Genomic DNA, 24,142 nt, shown 5'->3' with positions numbered 1-24,142 from the left:
TAACAAAGTTCATTCACCCAACTGGATCATCTTATTCTTTTAAAAGAAGTTTCCAAGAACTCAGTATATTCTTGGGTTTCTAGAACTCCACAAGATGATCCCAATTTAAAACAAAAACAATTCTTACTATTCCAATCTTGCATCAAGACTACAGGGTCTTAAGTTCTTTTAGCTGCAGAGTACTAGAAACATTTTAGAAAGAATCCTGCACAGCTCCCAAGGGTTATCATAGGTGTTATTATTTTCTGTCTCCTCCTCAACCCCATCTGATCTCCCCTTTTTACATCCCTTTTCACCCTCTCCCAGTCTCTGTCCATCTATTGGAAGTAGGCCTCACTCTTGACCATAAGGATGGAGCAACTGACTTAGGCCTAGGTCAATCAGAGCACAGCATTCTCTTAGCCATAGTGATCGATTCACAGAAAACCAAATGCCTTAACCAGATCCAATGGTAGAGAACCTCAGGGCTTTTATAGGAACTACGAGAAAAGCAGCTTGACAATCTGGGAGTTGAGAGGATGTAAGGCTGAAATCACTGCCACTGCCTTGTCCATACGGAGTCTCAGAGACATCAAGTGCTAATGAATCTGAAACCAGTTTACATTAAACTATTCAGACTCCTAGATTCGACTTTCATTCAAGTCAGTTTATTTTATTTTTAAATTTTTAAGAATAAATTTATTTATTTGTTTTTATTATTGCCTGTGTGGGTCTTTGTTGCTCCGCACGGGCTTTCTCTTTGTTGAGGTGGGACTACTACTTTTTTGTGGTGCGCAGGCTTCTCATTGTGGTGGCTTTTTTTGTTGTGGAGCATGGGCTCTAGGCGCACAGGCTTCAGTAGTTGTGGCACATGGGCTCAGTAGTTGTGGCACACAGGCTTAGTTGCTCTGTGGCATGTGGGATCTTCCCGGACCAGGGCTCGAACCCATGTCCCCCGCATTGGCAGGCGGGTTCTCAACCACTAAGCCAGGGAAGCCCTCAAGTCAGTTTAAATTGGGTTTTCTTATACTTGCAACTAAAAATGTATGAATAATAAACTATCTTTGTTTTAAAATAAGACTGATTATAGAGTGACATCAGCATATAGGGCAGAGTAGGTAACTCCAAAAGCCCAACCCTACATGAAAGCAGTAAACAAATGGGCAAAAACTGTCAGAATCAATTTTATTGGACCTCTGGAAACTAATTAAAAGTTTACAGTGACCAGGTAAATATTTAATCAAGAAAGCAATTGCTGAATCTTGGTAAGAGAGCTCTGTGGCATTTCAACTCACCCTGGCCCCATCCCCGGGCTCCTCAGCTCAGCAGACAGACTGCACTCCTGCTACGGGTCCCTAGTACCAGAGGAACTTATTCTCACACAGCTGTAGTTGTTCTGAGCTATCTGATGACTCCTTGAGGTTACCCCTCAAAGGGTCTGCTTGTATTTACCCTAACTCTTCCAGGGCTGAGGACTCGGGGAGGGGTGGGGAGTAGAGAGGAGCAGATGGCTGGAAACACTTACAGGCAAATGTATTAGCCACAGCTGCTGGGGCAAGGAACAGCAGTTCGGTGCAAACTATATCCAAACCAAAAGCCTGTGAGGAAAAGGCTGGAGACCGAGATGTTTTGGGGAATGAGAGCTTTGAAAAACTTTCACATATTCCCAGGAATCTAGAAGGCCAAATATCTGCCCAGTGCTGGGCACATGCTCAGAAAAGACCCGAAAAGGCTCTATACTCTCACCAATGGCTGACTCTGCACAAACAGAAAGAGAAGACCAAGGCAGAATTGTAAACTGCCTGGCCTGAGTATTGAAGGCATTCTGGAATTAGTGGTGATGCTCACACAACACCGTGAATGTACTGAAAGCCACTAAACTGAACACTTTAAAATGATGAATGTTATGTTCTATGAACTTTACTTCAATTATAAAAAAGATTTCAAGAGGCTTTGGAAAATGAAAAGAGGGAAAAAGGAATCTGAAGAAGGGAGAAATGAGCAGAGGGCCAAGTACTTCCGAGGAACTGCCTAGGAAGAATCTCTGGCTGGCACCAAGGGACCCTTCTTTCCTACAGTCCCTACTGTAGGAAAGAACTGGTTGCACGTTTGAACAACTTCCTTAAATCATTTAAAATGAGTGATTTGTATGGTATGAAATTTGTGTCTAAATAAAACTGTTACATAAATAAATAGGAACATCTAGACAAAAACAAACTGATAAAATCAAGAGTAAACAAATAACAGTTTAATATTATCTTCAAGTATTCTCCTTTTTCAGTTTTACTGAGGTGTAACTGACAAATAAAATGGTCAGATATTTAAAGTGTATAATGTGATGATTCAGTGTATGTATACACTGTGAAAGGAATCCTCCCACTTGTTAACACACCCATCACCTCAGATATATATACGTGTGTGTATAATTACATATGAATATTCAAGTTCCTACTCTCTTAGCAAAATTCAATCATATTATACAGTGTTATCAACTATAGTCACCTCAAATATTTTCTTTTGAAACAACTTTCAAATAAACTGAGTAAGAACACAAGGAAATTAATCGAACGGTTCACATATTAAATACTTACTGAGTACAATGATAGCCTCGAACTTCAGGCTTTGGTTGGTGTTTCTTTAGGTGCTTGCTGAGCCCAGAGCCCCTGTGAAAAGACTTTCCACAAACTGAGCAAAGGTACTTGGACTCTCCTATAAAAAATAAAAACCATGTCACAAATCCAGCAATCAGGTGCTCTTCCAACAGAATGCTTTACGTTGTATTTCAGAAGTTATTTTATCAAGTGGGCACGGAAGCTGTAACATGTGGCATCCACCTTCTAAGAATAACAAACTATGTCAAAATCCCTATTTTCTCTCAACCAGAGCACTAGAGAGGCTACTACTACTACCCACAGAATGTGACAGGCTTGCATGATCATCTGGATTATAACAGTGTAGAGTTGTATACAAGTTCTAGAGCAGATTATCTACCCTTCATCAGCCATTTTCCACATAACTGCTTTAAACACCTGAAAATAAGTATATGTGGACTAAAAGTTCTAATAAAATTATAAGCCACATACCATGCTGACAGTTACATCTGTCTACTGCTTAACTTTTTAAAAGCAAGACCATTTCTTTAGGTGCCTGGATTTAATACTCAGTACACATTTTTCTGCACTGACTGAAACAAAATTTTTACACAAATAAGACAGCTCTAAAACTAGATTATAAGAACAACTTTTAAACTTTACTCTAAAAAAAACAAAAAAAAACCCAAAAAAAACCTTTACTCTCATTAATAAAAAACTGCACACATACAGTCATCTTACAGCATAATCAATATACTAGTAAATTAATAGTATATAACATGTAACTATGTCAATACAAGTTTCTCATTACCTGTGTGAATACTCATATGTTCCTGAAGACTCCGTTTGGTAACAAATGACTTAACGCATAGTTCACACTGGAACTGCTTTTGTGATTGATGGAGACTCTGGTGTAATTTTAGACCGTGCTTGTAGATGAAAGTCTTTCCACAGACCTAAGAGAGCACAGGTGTTTAAACCAGTAAAACAGAAAAAGAGATAAGGGCTGTTTCTGAAGAATGAGGACAGAGAATCTACTATGCTATTTTAAATTAAAAACTTAAATTATAAACAAAATGACAAAGTTAAAGTTGATACAAGGGCCAAGGATTTTAGCTGGTTGATCATCTTCTGATTCAGTAGTTAACCAATATTGCTATTTTTCTTACACCCATGAGATCACTAGAAGAACTCAAAACAGTACCTAAAAAAACCTCATACTGTCCTTTGTGAGACTGGTAAACAATATATCTTATATTAAAAGAGACATGGGAGCTTAATCAAGAACAATATACTCAACTCCTGCTATACCAACTAGAACAGTGCTTCTTAAACTCTCTATGATGAAGAACCAGTTTTTTTCTTTCCCCAATCTATTAGGGAGAGATTTTTGTTAAACACAATGAAAATATCACAGTATCAAATTACCATGACAGTTTCTACATGCCTACTCTCCATCTTTGCACTTATCTTTTATGGACCACACATTTTGAGTAGTGCTACACCAGAAGACCAGAGGCCCAATTAACACTTAGTTTTTAAATATATGAATAAAATGATGCTTAGGGCTTGGCTTCAAAATAACTGAAGGGAGGGGGAAGTAAGGGAGTGAGAGACAGTACATATAAAATACAACTGACCATAGATAACCAACAAGGACCTACTGTATAGCACAGGGAACTACACTCGATATCTTGTAATAACCTATAATGGAAAAGAATCTAAAAAAGAATGAATGGATGAATGAATAAATAAATAATCACTTTGCTGAACACCTGAAACTAACACAACATTGTAAATCAACTATATTTCAATAAAAATTAAAAAAAAAATCCCACAATTGACCATGTGTTGATAACTATTAAAGCTGGGTGAAGAGTACATGAGGGTTTATTCTACTCTCTTACATTCTTTCTTATAATACGAAGCTTAAGAAACGAAAGAGAGAGAGAAAAACATTAAAAATTTCACTGGTTCCAAAACTGTTTATTAATAAAAATAGTGGGTCATCCTTATATGCAAGGCTATAGGTGCTACTAGAAATTTTTCACCGTTGCAAATAGCCCAAAGCTGGCTTATCACAGGATTCTTTACCCAGGAATCACATTTTGGCATTTAGTCTTCAGCTCTAGAGAAGGACACATAGCTTAGGCAGAATTTCTACTAAGATGTGTTTAACTCACAGGTTCCTTCCCAAGCCAGGTTGGTCCTACTGAACATTAAGGGATGACTGAGATGATGAATTGGTTATTCTCACCCTGTATCGCTCTGAATCCTAGCAAGTTTTCCGAACATCCTAAATAGATTAATTTCAAGTTACAACTTCAGCCAAATTAAAGAACAGAACTGGGAATCACCCTTGACCTAGGCAACAAACTGAAAAAGTTATGGACTTCCTGTGACATTTTACCAAAGTGATGTGACGCCAGAATCAACCAGTCTTATCACCGGTTATGTTCCAATCTTCTTTAAATAACAAAATAAATATAATGGCTTTACCTGGCATGCATGTGGTTTTACCCCTGTGTGCTTTAACATATGTATTCGAAGAGAATATAATTTAGGTAATGTCCTTCCACATATCGAACATATAAATTCGCGTTTGGTCCTGCCCTTCTCAGATGATGATCCTGATGCCTCATTAGGTGCAGAACTGGAAGAGGATGAAGTAGGTGCATCTTTCCTGGTATGTCGAATAAGGTGTGCTCTCAAGGAGGCACTGTACTGAAACTGTTTCTTACACAACTAAAAGAAAAAGTAAACAAAATTCTGCCTGAATGTATTTCCATCACAAATGTTAAGTGAAACTCAACTTGTACTTCAACATTCCATATCTTTGTTACAATTATATCACTCAATAAACATATATACTATGTAAAAGACAATATGCTAGGTACCACACTATAGAAATGAAAGGGACAGACCCAGCCTCTACTCTGCAAAGATTTATAATCTAACCACAAAAACAGGATTTATATGTAAATAGGTGAAAGATCAATACTTAGGAAGAGGGAATAATCAGAGTATAAGGAAAGGCGTCATCACCGAGGCTGGGTCTTGAAGGAATGGTAAGACACAGACAAAGACAAGAATACTATTATTATATGAGTACTAACAGTTGTTAGGAAGAGCAAAAATAGGGGCTGGAAAAAGTAGGAAGATAAAACTGTGATAGTCCTTGGGTTTTACCCTGTACTTGTTGAGTATTCCTGAAAGCTTCTGTTCTTTATTTTAAAATCAGAGTTATTTATAGTCATGATCTACACAACTTTTTTTTAATAAGTAAAACTGGCCTCTTGGTTCACTACTCTACTTTTTTGACTCTTTCTTAATGATTATCTCTGTAATTCTGAATAATATGAATAATAGGAAGTGACTCTCTCCTTTACCTCTCCACTCTCTACACGTACATGATCCTTCCCATTACCATACTTTCTCAATACAGCTTTATGATCATTTTGATGAGATCAATTTCAGTGCTCACATTATCTGGATGACATACATGTTATTACATCTGGACCATACAGACAGTATGAGTCTCTTTCCTTTCCTTTCCTTTTCTGTTTTATTTATCTTTGTATTTACTGCTAATTCATCATCAAACCTTTCTCTCAACTGTCTATTGGGAGAAGGTTTAAAACATCACCTTGTGGGAGATCGCTGTCAAAGCACTACGTTGGTGTTCCAGACTGGGGTGGTTGTTTCCCACGCTTGGACTCTACAGATTGGACCCCATGTTTCCCGTTTCCCATGTCTTGCTCATTTTAGAGGAATACCTCTGCCGACAGCTTCCTGAGAAAGGGAGTTTGGGAAGTAAAACTTTGCAGACCTTGCATGTCTGAAACTGTTCTTATTCTACCATCATAAATATAGTTTGAATACTGATTCCAAATTAGAAATCATTTCCTTTTATAATATTAAAGATATTGTGCCTTTGTCTTCTAACTTCCACTGTTGCTGCTGAAAGGCCTGAAGCTATTCTGACCCTTATCCTTTCTCTCTTGTAATTTATAAGATTTTCTTTGTACCTTGATTCTGAAATTTCATAATATATCTTGGTATAGATTTATTTTCACCCATGATTCTGGACATTCAACGCACCCTTTTAACAAGGAAACTTCTATTTTCAAGTTCTCAAATTTTTTTTCATTGCATTAATGATTTCTTTCTCTCCATGCTGTTTGGAATTATCTGGATATTAGAAGACAACCTAGACCAATCCTCTAAAATTTCTTTCACTCCCATTTTTACCTTGTCTTTTGCTTTATTTTCTGGGTGATTTAGTCAACTGTATTTCCTAACTTTTCTATATGTGTTATTATGTATTTTATTCCTAAGAAAAACTCTTCTGTTCTCTTGATGTGTCCTTTTAAAAACACAGTACATGGTTACTGTTTTACTGATGTAATTGTTTTATTTATCTCTAATATAAATCATAGTTTGTGGTTTGGGTTGTGTGTGGGGGGGTGTTTGAGTTTTCTTTTAACTGCATAGTATTGGATTCCTCAAAGTTGTTTTTTTGCTTCAAATATTTGTGAGTCTGTATACCTGATGTCTATTCACATTTCAAAATAAGACATTTAAAAACCGATTGGAACTTGTGTGTAAGCAGAGGAGTAAACTATTAACCACAGGCTTTAATGAGCAGTATCTTTAGATCTTTTGTTATCAGACTTCGGATTTCTCACCTTTAAGAAATCCTTCTATTTTAAGATTAAGGGTTTGGTTGTTAATATTCTGGAACTTGAGTAGGGAAAGAGAGCTTGAAAGGATTCAATATTCAGTATATATGCTTTTACGTTCCCTTGTTTGGTATATAGTACATTCACCCTCATTATTCACAGTGTTCCCTAGAGCAGTGGTGGGTTTTATCTTTTTCAGAGAGTAGAAGATGGATCTTTGGCTGAAGGCATGGTGGTAGTGATTTACTTACTTCTTAGAAAGACTTTCTAGGGACTTCCCTGGTGGCAAAGTGGTTAAGAGTCCGCCTGCCAATTCAGGGGACTCGGGTTCGAGCCCTGGTCCAGGAAGATCCCACATGCTGTGGAGCAACTAAGTCTGTGTGCCACAACTACTAAGCCTGTGCTCTAGAGCCTGCATGCCACAACTACTGAAGCCCGTGCGCCACAACTACTGAAGTCTGCGCACCTAGAGCCCATGCTCTGCAACAAGAGAAGCCACCGCAGTGAGAAGCTGGCGCACCACAATGAAGAGTAGCTCCCACTAGCCACAACCAGAGAAAGCCCATGTATAGCAATGTAGACCCAACGCAGCCAGAAAAAAAACCAAAACAGACTTTCTAACAACCAGACTCATCTCTACTTTCAAGGTAGCTAGTACCATTAATTTCTGAGCCTTTTGGTAGTTCTGCAATACAATTTAGATTGATTCTTAGCTTTCCACACTGAAAGCCTGGGAATGAGCCCTTTCAAATCTGCTGAATCAATGACTCCATCTAGGGACTTCCCTGGCAGTCCAGTGGCTAAGACCCTGTGCTTCCACTGCAGGGGGGTACAGGTTCTATCCCTGGTTGGGGAACTAAGATACCGCATGCCGCATGGGGCAGCCAACAAACAAACAAAAAACACTCCATCTATTTATCAGAATCCAGAATTTAGTTGCCAAGGTCTCCTGTTCTTTTTGCCTTTCTATGAGCTTTTTAAAAAGATCGTTTTACTGTTGTCTTACTAGGGTATCAAGAAGAAGCAGAGGTAAATATTTTTTGGCAAGAACATGACATGTACAAATCAGAAGATAACTCTTACGGCAATGTAAGGGAGACAGAGAGAAGAGAGAACACAAATGGCAGAATAATAATGAAGCAGTAAATTGGATTCTATTTATAATGAAGTTATAGCCATCTATAATTAGCTTTCCAGATACTTACTGGACACTTGTAATCTCTAGCTCTTTCATGTTTCAGTATGTGCTTTATAAGAGCATATCGTCTCTGAAAAACCATTCCACATTCCCCACATTTATGGGATGCTTCTTCTTCGGTATTCTCTTTAGCATCCCTTTTTGGTTGTTTCATCTTTTTTCCTCTTTGAACTAATTTCTGAGCCACCTAATTAAAGAACAGAAAACACAATCTAAATAAATTAACTATCTCAAATTCACATTATCTTAATATTGGTATTTAAAACATTAAATTGCTTTCCTGCATCCACTCCCCTTCCCCCCAAGATAATTATCACCATAAGTTTAACTGCAGAATGTTTTCAACTTAAAGCTAAAACTACAAAGGTAAACTCTTTTTTCATCATACCTGTTGAACTGCTGACTTGGAAATGGCTTTCCGTTTCTGCAGCTTCTTCTCCATTCCTTTGTGTAGTCGGATATATCCTCCTTCGTTAACAGAACGCTGCCGAAGCCTGCTTCTGTAAGTATCATCATCATCGGGACTATGGTCCGTCTGTGCTGTCGGTTCAACTAGATTTTCCTGATCTTTTAAAGACTGGCCAAGGTTCTGCCTATGCTCTGAGATATCTTCAGCACAGATATCCTCTGTTGCTGTATCATTTCCCATATTACTGTTTTCTGGAGAGCTGCTGATTACATTCTCTTTTGAAAGCTTAGGATGAGTATTAGAGACTGTGCCATCTTCTCTGCTGTTTAAAGTTTCTAGTTCTGTCTGGCTGTTTTTTGTTCCTAAATCAACAGACTCCATTTCAGGATGGGAATCAGTTACACAGCCTACAGGTGACAGAGCAGCTTCGGTCTGTGAAGAAACCTGGGGCTCAGGCTGTTGTCCTAGCTCTCCATTCTGCTCTGGCAATTCTCCATTCACCAGCAGTACAATTTCACAATCCCCAAGTTCAGTGGATAAAGTTGTTGTGGTTCCCTCGTTGTTAGCCACAGGAGGTGCTGTACCTCCATTTTGTTCTGGTAAGTCCTGTGTAGATGTAACCGTTTGTACCTCACCCTTCTTATATACTGTTAGCTGCTTCTCTTCCATTAGTTTATGTACACTTTCACAGATTTCTAAAACTTCTGACATGAAAAGATGACGAGCCAAGATGGCTACATCAGCCATGCTACAGAAGTCAAAACTTAGCACAGAAGTATAGGCAAATTCCAGTAAAGGAAGGAAGCTTGCCTTACAAAAGCCTATGCGAAACAAGAAAGATGAAAGACAAAAAAGTCAAATCACCACTAAAACACCTTGTAGAAACAATTACTGTACAATTATGACAATATAATATAGAATATAAAGGCAAATATGACCATTTATTCTGCAATTAAATATCCTGGATTTGTTTTGAGTTCTGGCTGCTTATTAAGCCTTGACTAACTAACTTCTATGAGCCGAGTCTCTCAATACCTAAAATAGAAAATAATATCACACTTACTGCCTCAAAGAGTTGTTGTAAGGCAGTCATTTTCAAAATGTACTCCTTAGAACCCCGGGGGTTCCTCAAATTCCCCTCAAGAATCATCTGCTGGAGAATGGAGGGTAAAAAAAGAGAGGGAGGCAGGTGAGTAGGCAGGGTTCAACCAACCTGTCCCCTAACCTCACTGCAGTAGGTATAGCTGTATATTTTAATAATAGAAGTCCATATAAAAATTTGACTGTAAACAGAGGGTTCTACTATTAAAAACTTTAAAACAAGGTCTACAGCAGAGGGTCAGCAAAATTTTTCTGTATAGAATTAGATAATAAAGATTGCAGGCCATAAAGTGTCTGTTGCAACTACTTAATTCTGCCATTGTAGCTGGAAAGAGAAGCCATATATTATAATATGTATACAAATGGGCATGGCTATGGTACAATACAACTTTATTCAGAAAAAGGGAGGGAAAGGAGGACTGGCGGCCTTTGGGTTATAGTTTGCTTATCTTTGTTCTAAGGAATAAGACAATTACTATACACATGAGGTATTAGGTTCTCATTTTATGTGAGAAAATAAGATCAGTTTATTTCTAAGTTCTCAGTACTTCACTTTCGAAACCCATTTTTAAAATTCACATGATTCAAATATCAGAAGATTACACAGTGAAAAGTCCAACTCCATCTCCATAACCAGAATGATTAAGAATTTGTACAGATTTTTAGAGTCTTTATACAGTCAAACAAATACTCTTATGCCTCCTTTTTATAGTAGGTGTTATACTACACATACTTTTCTGTGCCTTGCTTTTCTCATATAATAATTTATCTTAAGAGACCTTTTATTAAAATACAGGGAGCCAAAGCAACCTTTTAAAAACTCATGTTTGGGAATTCCCTGCTGGCTCAGTGGTTAGGACTCTGCGCTTCTGCTGCAGGGGGAACGGGTTCAATCCCCGGTGAGGGAACTAAGATCCCGCAAGACATGCAGCATGGCCAGAAAACCCCCAAAACCAAAAACTTCATGTTTGCTGTGTTTTTCAGTTTTGACTCAAGATACATAAAATGTGGTCCTTCTATATAGGCAAATAGTGGATAAACAAGTAACAAGCATACAGGGAAACCTTAAACTGTGAGATCTATTAGGATTCAGGTTGAAAGCTGGGGAGACTACACATCAACATGACCATCATAGCTAATTCAGCCATTCCTAGGAAAGCTGATAATCAAGCAGGCTAAAGTCATATTAATACGGCTACAAATTATGAAACCGGGTTAAATAAGGTTGAGGTAAGAAAGAATATTTCTTAAAAAAAAAGCAACAGATACCAACAAAATAATGTATTTTGGTCTTTTACCTAGTACCTTTTTAATTTCTAAGTTGAAGTCATAAGAAAAATTTTCCATGAAAGAAATAACTCTGCTCCAAGTAACTTTGAATATCAAAAACCATTTTTTCCCAAAGATGCAAGTCAAATGTTTACTGTAAAATGCTATAAAACACAAAAGAAAATAAGATTAAAAAACCACTCATAGGGGCTTCCCTGGTGGCGCAGTGGTTGAGAGTCCGCCTGCTGATGCAGGGGACACAGGTTCGTGCCCCGGTCCAGGAGGATCCCACGTGCCGCGGAGCGGCTGGGCCCGTGAGCCATGGCTGCTGAGCCTGCGCGTCCGGAGCCTGTGCTCCGCAACAGGAGGGGCCACACAGCAGTGAGAGGCCCGCGTACCGAAAAAAAAAAAAAATATAAACCACTCATAATCCTATTGCCACAAGATAATTTTGATATTTTGTTTTTACTCCTAGCCTTTTTATGTACACATACACACACTCTGGAAAACATTTTAATCAAAATAAAAGGGGCGGGACTTTCCTGGTGGCACAGTGGTTAAGAATCCGCCTGCCAATGCAGGGAACACAGGTTTGATCCCTGGTCCGGGAAGATCCCACACGCCGCGGAGCAACTAAGCCCATGCGCCACCAACTACTGAGCCTACACCCGAGAACCTGTGAGCCACAACTATTTGAGCCTGCGTGCCACAACTACTGAAGCCTGCGTGCCTAGAGCCTGTGCTCCACAACAAGAGAAGCCACTGCAATGAGAAGCCCGTGCACCGCAACGAAGGGTAGCCCCGACTCGCCACAACTCGAGAAAGCCCATACGTAGCAACGAAGACTCAATGCAGCCAAAAATAAATAAATTTATTAAAAAAAAAAAAGCCATGACACCCTAAAATTCCTAGAAAAGAACATAGGCCAAACATACTCTGACATAAATTGTACCAGTGTTTTCGTAGGTCAGTCGCCCAAGGCAATAGACATAAAAGCAAAAATAAACAAATGGGACTTAAACTTACAAGCTTTTACATAGCAAAGCAAACCATAAACAAAATGAAAAGACAATCTATGGAATGGGAGAAAATATTTGCAAGAAATGTGACTGACAAGTGCTTCATCTCCAAAATATACAAACAGCTCATACAATTCAACAAAAACAAACAACCCAATCAAAAAATGGGCAGAAGAACTAAATAGACATTTCTGCAAAGAAAACACAAAGATGGCCAATAGGTTTATGAAAAAATGCTCAAGGGACTTCCCTGGTGATCCAGGAGCTGGAACTCCACACTCCCAATGCAGAGGGCCTGGGTTTGACTCCTGGTCGGGCAACTAGATTCCACATGCTGCAACTAACAGTTTGCATGGCACAACTAAAAATCCTGCATGCTGCAACTAAGACTTGGCACAGCCAAATAAATAAATATTAAACAAACAAACAAAAAAGGATGCTCATCATTGCTAATTATTAGAGAAGTGAAAATTAAAACTACAATAAGGTACCACCTCACACTGGTCAAAATGGCCATCATTAAAAGTTTACAGGGCTTCCCTGGTGGCGCAGTGGTTGAGAGTCCGCCTGATGATGCAGGGAACACGGGTTCGTACCCCGGTCCAGGAGGATCCCACATGCCGCAGAGCGGCTGGGCCTGCGCGTCCGGAGCCTGCGCTCCGCAACGGGAGAGGCCACAACAGTGAGGGGCCTGCGTACCGGGAAAAAAAAAAAAAAAAAAAGTTTACAAATGGGTGCTCGGAGGGGAAAGATGGCAGAAGAGTAAGACGCAGAGATCACCTTCCTACCCACAGATACACCAGAAATACATCTACACGTGGAACTCCTAAAAAACACCTACTGAACGCTGGCAGAAGACCTCAGACCTCCCAAAAGGCAAGAAAACCCCCACGTACCTGGGTAGGGCAAAAGAAAAAAGAATAAACAGAGACAAAAGAATAGGGACGGGACCTGCACCAGTGGGAGGGAGCTGTGAAGGAGGAAAAGTTTCCACACACTAGAAGCCCCTTCACTGGCGGAGACTGTGGGGGGCGGAGCGGGGGGAGCTTTGGAGCCGCTGAGGAGAGCGCAGCCACAGGGGTGCAGTAGACAAAGCAGAGAGATTTCCGCACAGAGGATCGTTGCAGACCAGCACTCACCAGCCCGAGAGGCTTGTCAGCTCACCTGGGAGCTGAGGATCCGGCTTCAGTCGGAGCGGAGCGCAGGGAGAGGACTGGCGGCGTGAACACTGCCTAAAGGGGTTAGTGCACCACGGCTAGACGGAAGGGAGTCCGGGAAAAAGTCTGGACCTGCCGAAGAGGCAAGAGACTTTTTCTTCCCTCTTTGTTTCCTGGTGCGCGAGGAGAGGGGATTAAGAGCGCCGCTTAAAGGAGCTCCACAGACGGGTGCGAGCCGCGGCGAAAAGCGCGGACCCCAGAGATGGGCATGAGACGCTAAGGCTGCTGCTGCCGCCACCATGAAGCCTGTGTGCGAGCACTGGTCACTGTCCACACCTCCCCTCCCAGGAGCCCGTGCAGCCCGCCACTGCCAGGTTCCCGGGATCCAGGGACAACTTCCCCAGGAGAACGCACAGCGCGCCTCAGTCTGGTGCAACGTCACGCCGGCCTCTGCCGCCACAGGCTCGCCCCGCACTCCGTACCCCTCCCTCCCCCCCGGCCTGAGTGAGCCAGAGCCCCCGAATCAGCGGCTCCTTTAACCCCGTCCTGTCTGAGCGAAGAGCAGTCGCCCTCCAGCGACCTACATGCAAAGGCGGGGCCAAATCCAAAGCTGAGCCCCTGGGAACTGTGAGAACAAAGAAGAGAAAGGGAAATCTCTCCCAACAGCCTCAGGAGCAGCGCATTAAATCTCCACAATCAACTTGATGTACCCTGCGTCTGTGGAATATCTGAATAGACAACGAACAATCCCAAATTGAGGAGGTGGACTTTGAGAGCAAGGTATATTATCTTTTCCCCTTTTCCTCTTCTTGTGAGTGTGTATGTGTATGCTTCTGTGTGAGATTTTGTCTGTATACCTTTCTTTCACCATTTGTCCTAGGGTTCTATCCGACCAGTTTTTTGTTTGTTTTTCTACTTAAAAATTTTTTTAAAAATATTTTTTTATTTTAATAACTTTATTTTATTTTACCTTACTTTATTTTCTTTTATCCTTCCTTCCTTCCTTCCTTTCTCTCTTTCTTTCTTTCTACTTTTTCTCCCTTTTATTCTGAGCCATGTGGATGAAAGGCTCTTGGTGCTGCAGCCAGGAGTCAGTGCTGTGCCTCTGAGGTGGGAGAGCCAACTTCAGGACACTGTTCCACAAGGGACCTCCCAGCTCCATGTAATATCAAACGGCAAAGATCTCCCAGAGATCTCCATCTCAACACCAACACCCAGCTTCACTCAACGACCAGCAAGCTACAGTGCTGGAAACCCTATGCCAAACAACTAGCAAGACAGGAACACAACCCCACCCATTAGCAGAGAGGCTGCCTAAAATCATAGTAAGTCCACAGACACCCCAAAACACACCATAAAACGTGGACCTGCCCACCAGAAAGACAAGATCCAGCCTCATGCACCAAAACACAGGCACTAGTCCCCTCCACCAGGAAGCCTACACAACCCACTGAACCAACTTTAGCCACTGGGGACAGACACCAAAAACAACAGGAACTATGAACCTGCAGCCTGCAAAAAGGAGACCCCAAACACAGTAAGATAAACAAAATAAGAAGACAGAAAAACACACAGCACATGAAGGAGCAAGATAAAAACCCACCAGACCTAACAAATGAAGATGAAATAGGCAGTCTACCTGAAAAAGAATTCAGAATAATGATAGTAAAGATGATCCAAAATCTTGGAAATAGAATAGAGAAAATACAAGAAACATTTAACAAGGACCTAGAAGAACTAAAGATGAAACAAGCAACGATGAACACCACAATAAATGAAATTAAAAATACTCTAGAAGGGGGCTTCCCTGGTGGCGCAGTGGTTGAGAGTCCACCTGCCGATGCGGGGGACACAGGTTCGTGCCCCGGTCCGGGAAGATGCCACATGCCGCAGAGCGGCTAGGTCCGTGAGCCATGGCTGCTGACCGTGTGCATCCGGAGCCTGTGCTCTGCAACAGGAGAGGCCACAACAGTGAGAGACCCGCATACTGCAAAAACAAACAAACAAACAAAAATACTCTAGAAGGGATCAATAGGAGAACAACTGAGGCAGAAGAATGGATAAGTGACCTGGAAGATAAAATAGTGGAAAAAACTACTGCAGAGCAGAATAAAGAAAAAAGAATGAAAAGAACTGAGGACAGTCTCAGAGACCTCTGGGACAACATTAAACGCACCAACATTCGAATTATAGGGGTTCCAGAAGAAGAAGAGAAAAACAAAGGGACTGAGAAAATATTTGAGATTATAACTGAAAACTTCCCTAATATGGGAAAGGAAATAGTTAATCAAGTCCAGGAAGCACAGAGAGTCCCATACAGGATAAATCCAAGGAGAAACATGCCAAGACACATATTAATCAAACTGTCAAAAATTAAGTACAAAGACAACATATTAAAAGCAGCAAGGGAAAAACAACAAGTAACACACAAGGGAATCCCCATAAGGTTAACAGCTGATCTTTCAGCAGAAACTCTGCAAGCCAGAAGGGACTGGCAGGACATATTTAAAGTGATGAAGGAGAAAAACCTACAACCAATATTACTCTACCCAGCAAGGATCTCATTCAGATTTGATGGAGAAATTAAAACCTTTACAGACAAGCAAAAGCTGAGAGAGTTCACCACCACCAAACCAGCTTTACAACAAATGCTAAAGGATCTTCTCTAGGCAAGAAACAGAAGAGAAGGAAAAGACCTATAATAACAAACCCAAAACAATGAAGAAAATGGGAATAGGAACATACTTATCAATAATTACCTTAAATGTAAATGGATTAAATGCTTCCACCAAAAGACACAGACTGGCTGAATGGATACAAAAACAAGACCCATATATATGCTGTCTACAAGAGACCCACTTCAGACCTAGGGACACATACAGACTGAAACTGAGGAGATGCAAAAAGATATTCTATGCAAATGGAAACCAAAAGAAAGCTGGAGTAGCAATTCTCGTATCAGACAAAGTAGACTTTAAAATAAAGACTATTAGGGCTTCCCCGGTGGCACAGTGGTTAACAGTCCGCCTGCCGATGCAGGGGACACGGGTTCATGCCCTGGTCCGGGAAGATCCCACATGCCGCGGAGCGGCTGGGCCCGTGAGCCATAGCTGCTGAGCCTGCGCGTCCGGAGCCTGTGCTCCAACGGGAGAGGCCACAACAGTGAGAAGCCCACGTACCGCAAAAAAAACAAATAAAGACTATTAGAAGAGACAAAGAAGGACACTACATAATGATCAAGGGATTCATCCAAGAAGAAGATATAACAACTGTAACTATTTATGCAGCCAACATAGGAGCACCTCAATACATAAGGCAAATACCAACAGCCAAAAAAGGGGAAATCGACAGTAACACATTCATAGTAGGGGACTTTAACACCCCACTTTCACCAATGGACAGATCATCAAAATGAAAATAAGGAAACAAAGGTTTAAATGATACATTAAACAAGATGGACTTAACTGATATTATAGGACACTCCATCCAAAAACAACAGAATACAAATTTTTCTCACATGTTCATGGAACAGTCTCCAGGATAGATCATATCTTGGGTCACAAATCAAGCCTTGGTAAATTTAAGAAAATTGAAATTGTATCAAGTATCTTTTCTGACCACAACGCTATGAGACTAGGTATCAATTACAGGAAAAGATCTGTAAAAAATACAAACACATGGAGGCTAAACAATACACTACTTAATAACCAAATGATCACTGAAGAAATCAAAGAGGAAATCAAAAAATACCTAGAAACAAATGACAATGGAGACACGACAACCCAAAACCTATGTGAGGCAGCAAAAGCAGTTCTAAGAGGGAAGTTTAGAGCAATACAATCCTACTTTAAGAAACAGGAAACATCTCGAATAAACAACCTAACCTTGCACCTAAAGCAATTAGAGAAAGAAGAACAAAAAAACCCCAAAGTTAGCAGAAGGAAAGAAATCATAAAGACCAGATCAGAAATAAATGAAAAAGAAATGAAGGAAACGATAGCAAAGATCAATAAAACTAAAAGCTGGTTCTTTGAGAAGATAAAATTGATAAACCATTAGCCAGACTCATCAAGATAAAAAGGGAGAAGACTCAAATCAATAGAATTAGAAATGTAAAAGGAGAAGTAACAACTGACACTGCAGAAATACAAAAGATCATGAGAAATTACTACAAGCAACTCTATGCCAAAAAAATGGACAACCTGGAAGAAATGGACAAATTCTTAGAAATGCACAACCTGCCAAGACTGAATCAGAAAGAAATAGAAAATATGAACAGACCAATTACAAGCACTGAAATTGAAACTGTGATTAAAAACCTTCCAACAAACAACAGCCCAGGACCAGATGGCTTCACGGGCGAATTGTATCAAACATTTAGACAAGAGCTAACACCTATCCTTCTCAAGCTCTTCCAAAATATAGCATAGGGAGGAACACTCCCAAACTCATTCTACGAGGCCACCATCACCCTGATACCAAAACCAGACAACGATGTCACAAGGAAAGAAAACTACAGGCCAATATCACTGATGAACATAGATGCAAAAATCCTCAACAAAATACTAGCAAACAGAATCCAACAGCACATTAAAAGGATCATACACCATGATCAAGTGCGGTTTATTCCAGGAATGCAAGGATTCTTCAATATATGCAAATCAATCAATGTGATCCATATTAACAAATTGAAGGAGAAAAACCATATGGCATCTCAACAGATGCAGAGAAAGCTTTCGACAAAATTCAACACCCATTTATGATAAAAACGCTCCAGAAAGTAGGCATAGAAGGAACTTCCCTCAACATGATAAAGGCCATATATGACAAACCCACAGCCAACATCGTCCTCAACGGTGAAAAACTGAAAGCATTTCCACTAAGATCAGGAACAAGACAAGGTTGCCCACTCTCACCATTCTTATTCAACAAAGTTTTGGAAGTTTTAGCCACAGCAATCAGAGAAGAAAAGGAAATAAAAGGTATCCAAATCGGAAAAGAAGAAGTAAAGCTGTCACTGTTTGCAGACCATGATACTATACATAGAGAATCCTAAGGATGCTACCAGAAAACTACTAAAGCTAATCAATGAATTTGGTAAAGTAGCAGGATACAAAATTAATGCACAGAAATCTCTGGCATTCCTATACACTAATGATGAAAAATCTGAAAGTGAAACCAAGAAAACACTCCCATTTACCATTGCAACAAAAAGAATAAAATACCTAGGAATAAACCTACCCAAGGAGACAAAAGACCTGTATGCAGAAAACGGTAAGACACTGATGGAAGAAATTAAAGATGATACAAATAGATGGAGAGATATACCATGTTCTTGGATTGGAAGAATCAACATTGTGAAAATGACTCTACTACCCAAAGCAATCTACAGATTCAATGCAATCCCTATCAAACTACCACTGGCATTTTTCACAGAACTAGAACAACAAATTTCACAATTTGTATGGAAACACAAAAGACTCCGAATAGCCAAAGCAATCTTGAGAATGAAAAACGGAGCTGGAGGAATCAGGCTCCCTGACTTCAGACTATACTACAAAGCTACAGTAATCAAGACAGTATAGTACTGGCACCAAAACAGAAATACAGATCAATGGAACAGGATAGAAAGCCCAGAGATAAACCCACGCACATATGGTCACCTTATCTTTGATAAAGGAGGCAGGAATGTACAGTGGAGAAAGGACAGCCTCTTCAATAAGTGGTGCTGGGAAAACTGGACAGGTACATGTAAAAGTATGAGATTAGATCACTCCCTAACACCATACACAAAAATAAGCTCAAAATGTATTAAAGACCTAAATGTAAGGCCAGAAAGTATCAAACTCTTAGAGGAAAACATAGGCAGAACACTCTATGACATAAATAACAGCAAGATCCTTTTTGACCCACCTCCTAGACAAATGGAAATAAAAAACAAAAATAAACAAATGGGACCTAATGAAACTTAAAAGCTTTTGCACAGCAAAGGAAACCATAAACAAGACCAAAAGACAACCCTCAGAATGGGAGAAAATATTTGCAAATGAAGCAACTGACAAAGGATTAATCTCTAAAATTTACAAGCAGCTCATGCAGCTCAATAACAAAAAAACAAACCACCCAATCCAAAAATGGGCAGAAGACCTAAATAGACATTTCTCCAAAGAAGATATACAGACTGCCAACAAACACATGAAAGAATGCTCAACATCATTAATCAGTAGAGAAATGCAAATCAAAACTACAATGAGATATCATCTCACACCAGTCAGAATGGCCATCATCAAAAAATCTAGAAACAATAAATGCTGGAGAGGGTGTGGAGAAAATGGAACACTCTTGCACTGCTGGTGGGAATGTGAATTGGTACAGCCACTATGGAGAACAGTATGGAGGTTCCTTAAAAAACTACAAATAGAACCACCATATGACCCAGCAATCCCACTACTGGGCATATAGCCTGAGAAAACCATAATTCAAAAAGAGTCATGTACCAAAATGTTCATTGCAGGTTTGTTTACAATAGCCAGGAGATGGAAGCAACCTCAGTGTCCATCATCCGATGAATGGATAAAGAAGATGTGGCACATATATACAATGGAATATTACTCAGCCATAAAAAGAAACGAAATTGAGCTCTTTGTAATGAGGTGGATGGACCTAGAGTCTGTCATACAGAGTGAAGTAAGTCAGAAAGAGAAAGACAAATACCGTATGCTAACACATATATATGGAATTTAAGAAAAAAAAAATATCAAGAAGAACCTAGGGGTAAGACAGGAATAAAGACACAGACCTACCAGAGAATGGACTTGAGGATATGGGGAGGGGGAAGGGTAAGCTGTGACAAAGTGAGAGATTGGCATGGACATATATACACTACCAAACGTAAAATAGATAGATAGTGGGAAGCAGCTGCATAGCACAGGGAGATTAGCTTGGTGCTCTGTGACCACCTAGAGGGGTGGGATAGGGAGGGTGGGAGGGAGGGAGATGCAAGAGGGAAGCTATATGGGAATATATATATATGTATAACTGATTCACTTTGTTATAAAGCAGAAACTAACACACCATTGTAAAGCAATTATACTCCAATAAAGATGTAAAAAAAAAAAAGTTTACAAATGGGAATTCCTCGGCGGTCCAGTGGTTATGACTCTGTGCTTTCACTGCTGAAGACTGCTGCTGGTTCAATCTCTGGTCAGGGAACTAAGATCCCGCAAGCCATGCTGTGCCACCGCCCCGCCCACCACCAAAAAGTCTACAAATAACAAATGCTGAAGAGGGTGTGGAGAAAAGGGAACCCTCCTACACTGTTGGTGAGAATGTAAATTGGTGCAGCCACTATGGAAAATAGTATGGAGGTTCCTCAAAAAACTAAAAATAGAGTTGCCATATGATCCAGCAATCCCACTTCTGGGCATGTATCCAGACAAAACTATAATTCAAAAAGATACATGCACCCCTATGATCACAGCAGCACTATTTACAACAGCCAAGACATAGAAACAATCTAAATGTTCACTGACAGATGAATGGATAAAGATGTGGTACATATATATACAATGGAATATTACTCAGCCATAAAAAAGAATGAATTAATGCCATTTGCTGCAACATGGTTGGACCTAGAGACTATCATACTAAGTGAAGTAAGTCAAACAGAAAAAGACAATACCGTATGATATCAGTTTTAAGTGGAATCTAAAATATGACACAAATGAACTTGTGTACAAAACAGAAAGACTCACAGACATAGAGAACAGACTTGTAGTTGCCAACAGGGAGGGGGAGTGGTGGAGGGATGGAGTGGGAGTTTGGGGTTAGCGGATGCAAACTATTATATATAGAATGGATAACAGCAAGGTCCTACTGTATAGCACAGGGAACTATATTCAATATCCAGTAATAAACCATAATGGAAAAAATTAAGAAAGAATGTATAGGGGGCTTCTCTGGTGGCGCAGTGGTTGAGAGTCCGCCTGCCGATGCAGAGGACACAGGTTCATGCCCCGGTCCGGGAAGATCCCACATGCCATGGAGCGGCTGGGCCCGTGAGCCATGGCCGCTGAGCCTGCGCGTCTGGAGCCTGTGCTCCGCAGCGGGAGAGGCCACAACAGTGAGAGGCCCGCGTACCAAAAAAAAAAAAAGAAAAAGAAAGAATGTATATATATGTATAACTGAATCACTTTGCTGTACAGCAGAAATTAACACAACATTGTAAACCAACTCTACTTCAATAAAGAAAAATTTGGTTATCAGGCAAAAATATTGGGTTTTTGTTTATCCAGGTACAGTGTATGTACAGTATTACATAACTTTCAGGTATACAACATAGTGGTCCACAATTTTTAAAGGTTATGCTCCATTTATAGTTACTGTAAAATATTGGCTATATTTTCTGTGCTGTATAATATATCCTTGTAGTCAGGTGTTCTTTAAGAGTAGTGTTGAGGGACTTCCCTGGTGGCACAGTGGTTAAGAACCCGCCTGCCAATGCAGGGGACATGGGTTCAAGCCCTGATCCAGGAAGATCCCAAATGCTGTGGAGCAACTAAGCCCGTGTGCCGCAACTACTGAGCCTGTGCTCTAGAGCCCATGTGCCACAACTACTGAGCCCGCATGCCACAGCTACTGAAGACTGTGTGCCTAGAGCCTGTGCTCCACAACAAGAGAAGCCACTGCAATGAGAAGCCCGCGCACCGCAACAAAGAGTAGCCCCTGCTCGCTGCAACTAGAGAAAGCCCACGCGCAGCAACAGACCCAACGCAGCCAAAATAAATAAATAAAATTTTTAAAAAAGTAGTGTTGAGCAGGCACCACTGATTGACTGCTATTGACTAGATTATTTTATAACTCTAAAAATTAATTTACAGAAAAGTAATTGCAAATGCAAATGAAATGTGAAAGATTAAGAAGCTTTTTCTATCAGAGTAGGAAATATAACTCCAAAACTTACAGTTCATTTCTCTATAGAGTATTAACCAATCTGTTAGCAAACTCATTTTGAGCAAATTCATTCCTCTGGTTGAAAGACAATATATACAATTCTTTTCTTCAGAATTCTATTAGAAACAGTTTTAACATCTTACTGGTTTCCTAAATTAATCATATAAAACCTTGTACTATAGTATTTGCATAAAAGTTAGGTTTTTAACATTTAAAAAATTATGCTTTGGCATAGGGCTTAGGAGAGTTTTTCTGTAAAGAGCAAGATAAGCAAATATTTTAGGTTTTGTGGGTCACTAGTTTATGTAGCAACTATTCAATTCTGCCCTTGTAAGCTCAAAAGCAGCCACAGACAATATATAAATACATGGGTGTGGCTGTCTCCCAATAAAACTTTATTTACAAAAGCAGGCAGTGGGCCACCCTACAAGTTATAGTCTGCCAACTTTTTTTTTAAAAAGTCAGTAAACCTCTAGTAAAAAAAATTCAGAAATGAAAGAGAAGGCAGAAGGAATGAAAGAGACAAATCTACAGCCACTGGAGGCATTTAGAAGAGAATATTAAAAAATTTTGTGCTGGAATTCCTTGGCAGTCCAGTGGTTAGGACTCTGCGCTTTCACTGCCGAGGGTCCAGGTTCAGTCTGTGGTCGGGAACTAAGATCCCACAGGCCGCGTGGCACCACCACCACCAACAACAAAAATTGTGCCAAGAAACTTGAAAATTTAGATGAAATGGACATATTATGGCAAAACTTTCTATAAATTACTCAAGATGAAATAGAAAACCTAAAGAATTCCCTAACCATTAAACTTGTCGAATTAGTACCTAAAAATCTTCCCCCAAAAGTCCAGTCAATTTTAGCCACCATTCTACCAAAAATTCAAGAAACAAATAATTCTAATCTCATAGTAACTACTTCAGTGAATGTAAAAAATTGGAGGGAATACACAATCTATAAGACTAAACCAACTCTGATATCAAAACATGACAGAAACAGTGTGAAAAAGGAAAATTACTCATGAATACACTTGGAAACAGTCTAACAATATTAGCATTCTAAACCAAACACAGCAGTTTGTACAAAAGATGATATATTATGACTAAACTGGATTTATCTCAGGAATGAAAAATTGAGTTAACATTAGTAAACCAATGTAATTTCCCACGTTAATGAAAAAAAGATGGTCTCAACGGATACAGAAAAAGTATGTGGTAAGTCCACACCTATTTCAGAGGGAATTTCCTTAATGTTAAAGGGGGTAAAGGGTTATCTATTTAAAACACTCACCAAATAATATACTTCATGGTTAAAAAAGAAAAAAAAGCATTCCCATGTCTTTCTTTACCATGGGAATAAATGAACCCTCTATCACTACCTCTATTTAACTGCTGGGGTTCTTTTGAAGTCCTAAACAGCACTGTAAAGTGAGAAAAAAAAAGTTCAAAATATAAGGACTGGAAAGGTAGGGAAAAAAATTACTATTAGCAGATAATATATTAATATATTCAGTATTTGTTTTATATGGAAAATCTCAAAGAGTATAGATAAATGTCTGAATGACTAGTAGTCATTCAGACATTTATCTATAGATTCTTTGTTGATTCTATATACAGTACTACTATATACAGTACTCTATATACAGTACTACTTTGTTGATTCTATATTCAGTACTACTGTATATAGAATCAAGTTACCAAAAATAAATCAGAAATAATATAATTTTAAGAAAACAAATTATAGTAGTATCAAAAAGTATAAACTACCTTAGAATAATCTAACAAAA

General features: G+C 39.7%; 1 protein-coding gene across 3 annotated transcripts in view; it reads right to left on the bottom strand.

The window, feature by feature from the left end:
* ZBTB11 (zinc finger and BTB domain containing 11) overlaps window positions 1-24,142 on the bottom strand; it is a 38,134-nt gene that overhangs the window by 3,195 nt on the left and 10,797 nt on the right. For all 3 annotated transcript variants that reach the window (XM_004272595.3, XM_033433270.2, XM_033433269.2), the window contains exons 4-8: window positions 8,839-9,680; window positions 8,458-8,637; window positions 5,070-5,315; window positions 3,382-3,526; window positions 2,571-2,688 (exon numbers count right to left, since the gene is read on the bottom strand). In XM_004272595.3, the coding sequence (XP_004272643.1) occupies window positions 2,571-2,688; window positions 3,382-3,526; window positions 5,070-5,315; window positions 8,458-8,637; window positions 8,839-9,680 (1,531 nt within the window). The remainder of the gene's footprint in view (window positions 1-2,570; window positions 2,689-3,381; window positions 3,527-5,069; window positions 5,316-8,457; window positions 8,638-8,838; window positions 9,681-24,142) is intronic.

Source organism: Orcinus orca, chromosome 5 (assembly GCF_937001465.1).
Source record: "Orcinus orca chromosome 5, mOrcOrc1.1, whole genome shotgun sequence".
In the NCBI taxonomy this organism is placed as follows: Eukaryota; Metazoa; Chordata; class Mammalia; order Artiodactyla; family Delphinidae; genus Orcinus; species Orcinus orca.
The sequence above is the reverse complement of the archived record's forward strand: the minus strand, read 5'-3'. Positions and strand labels throughout refer to the sequence as shown.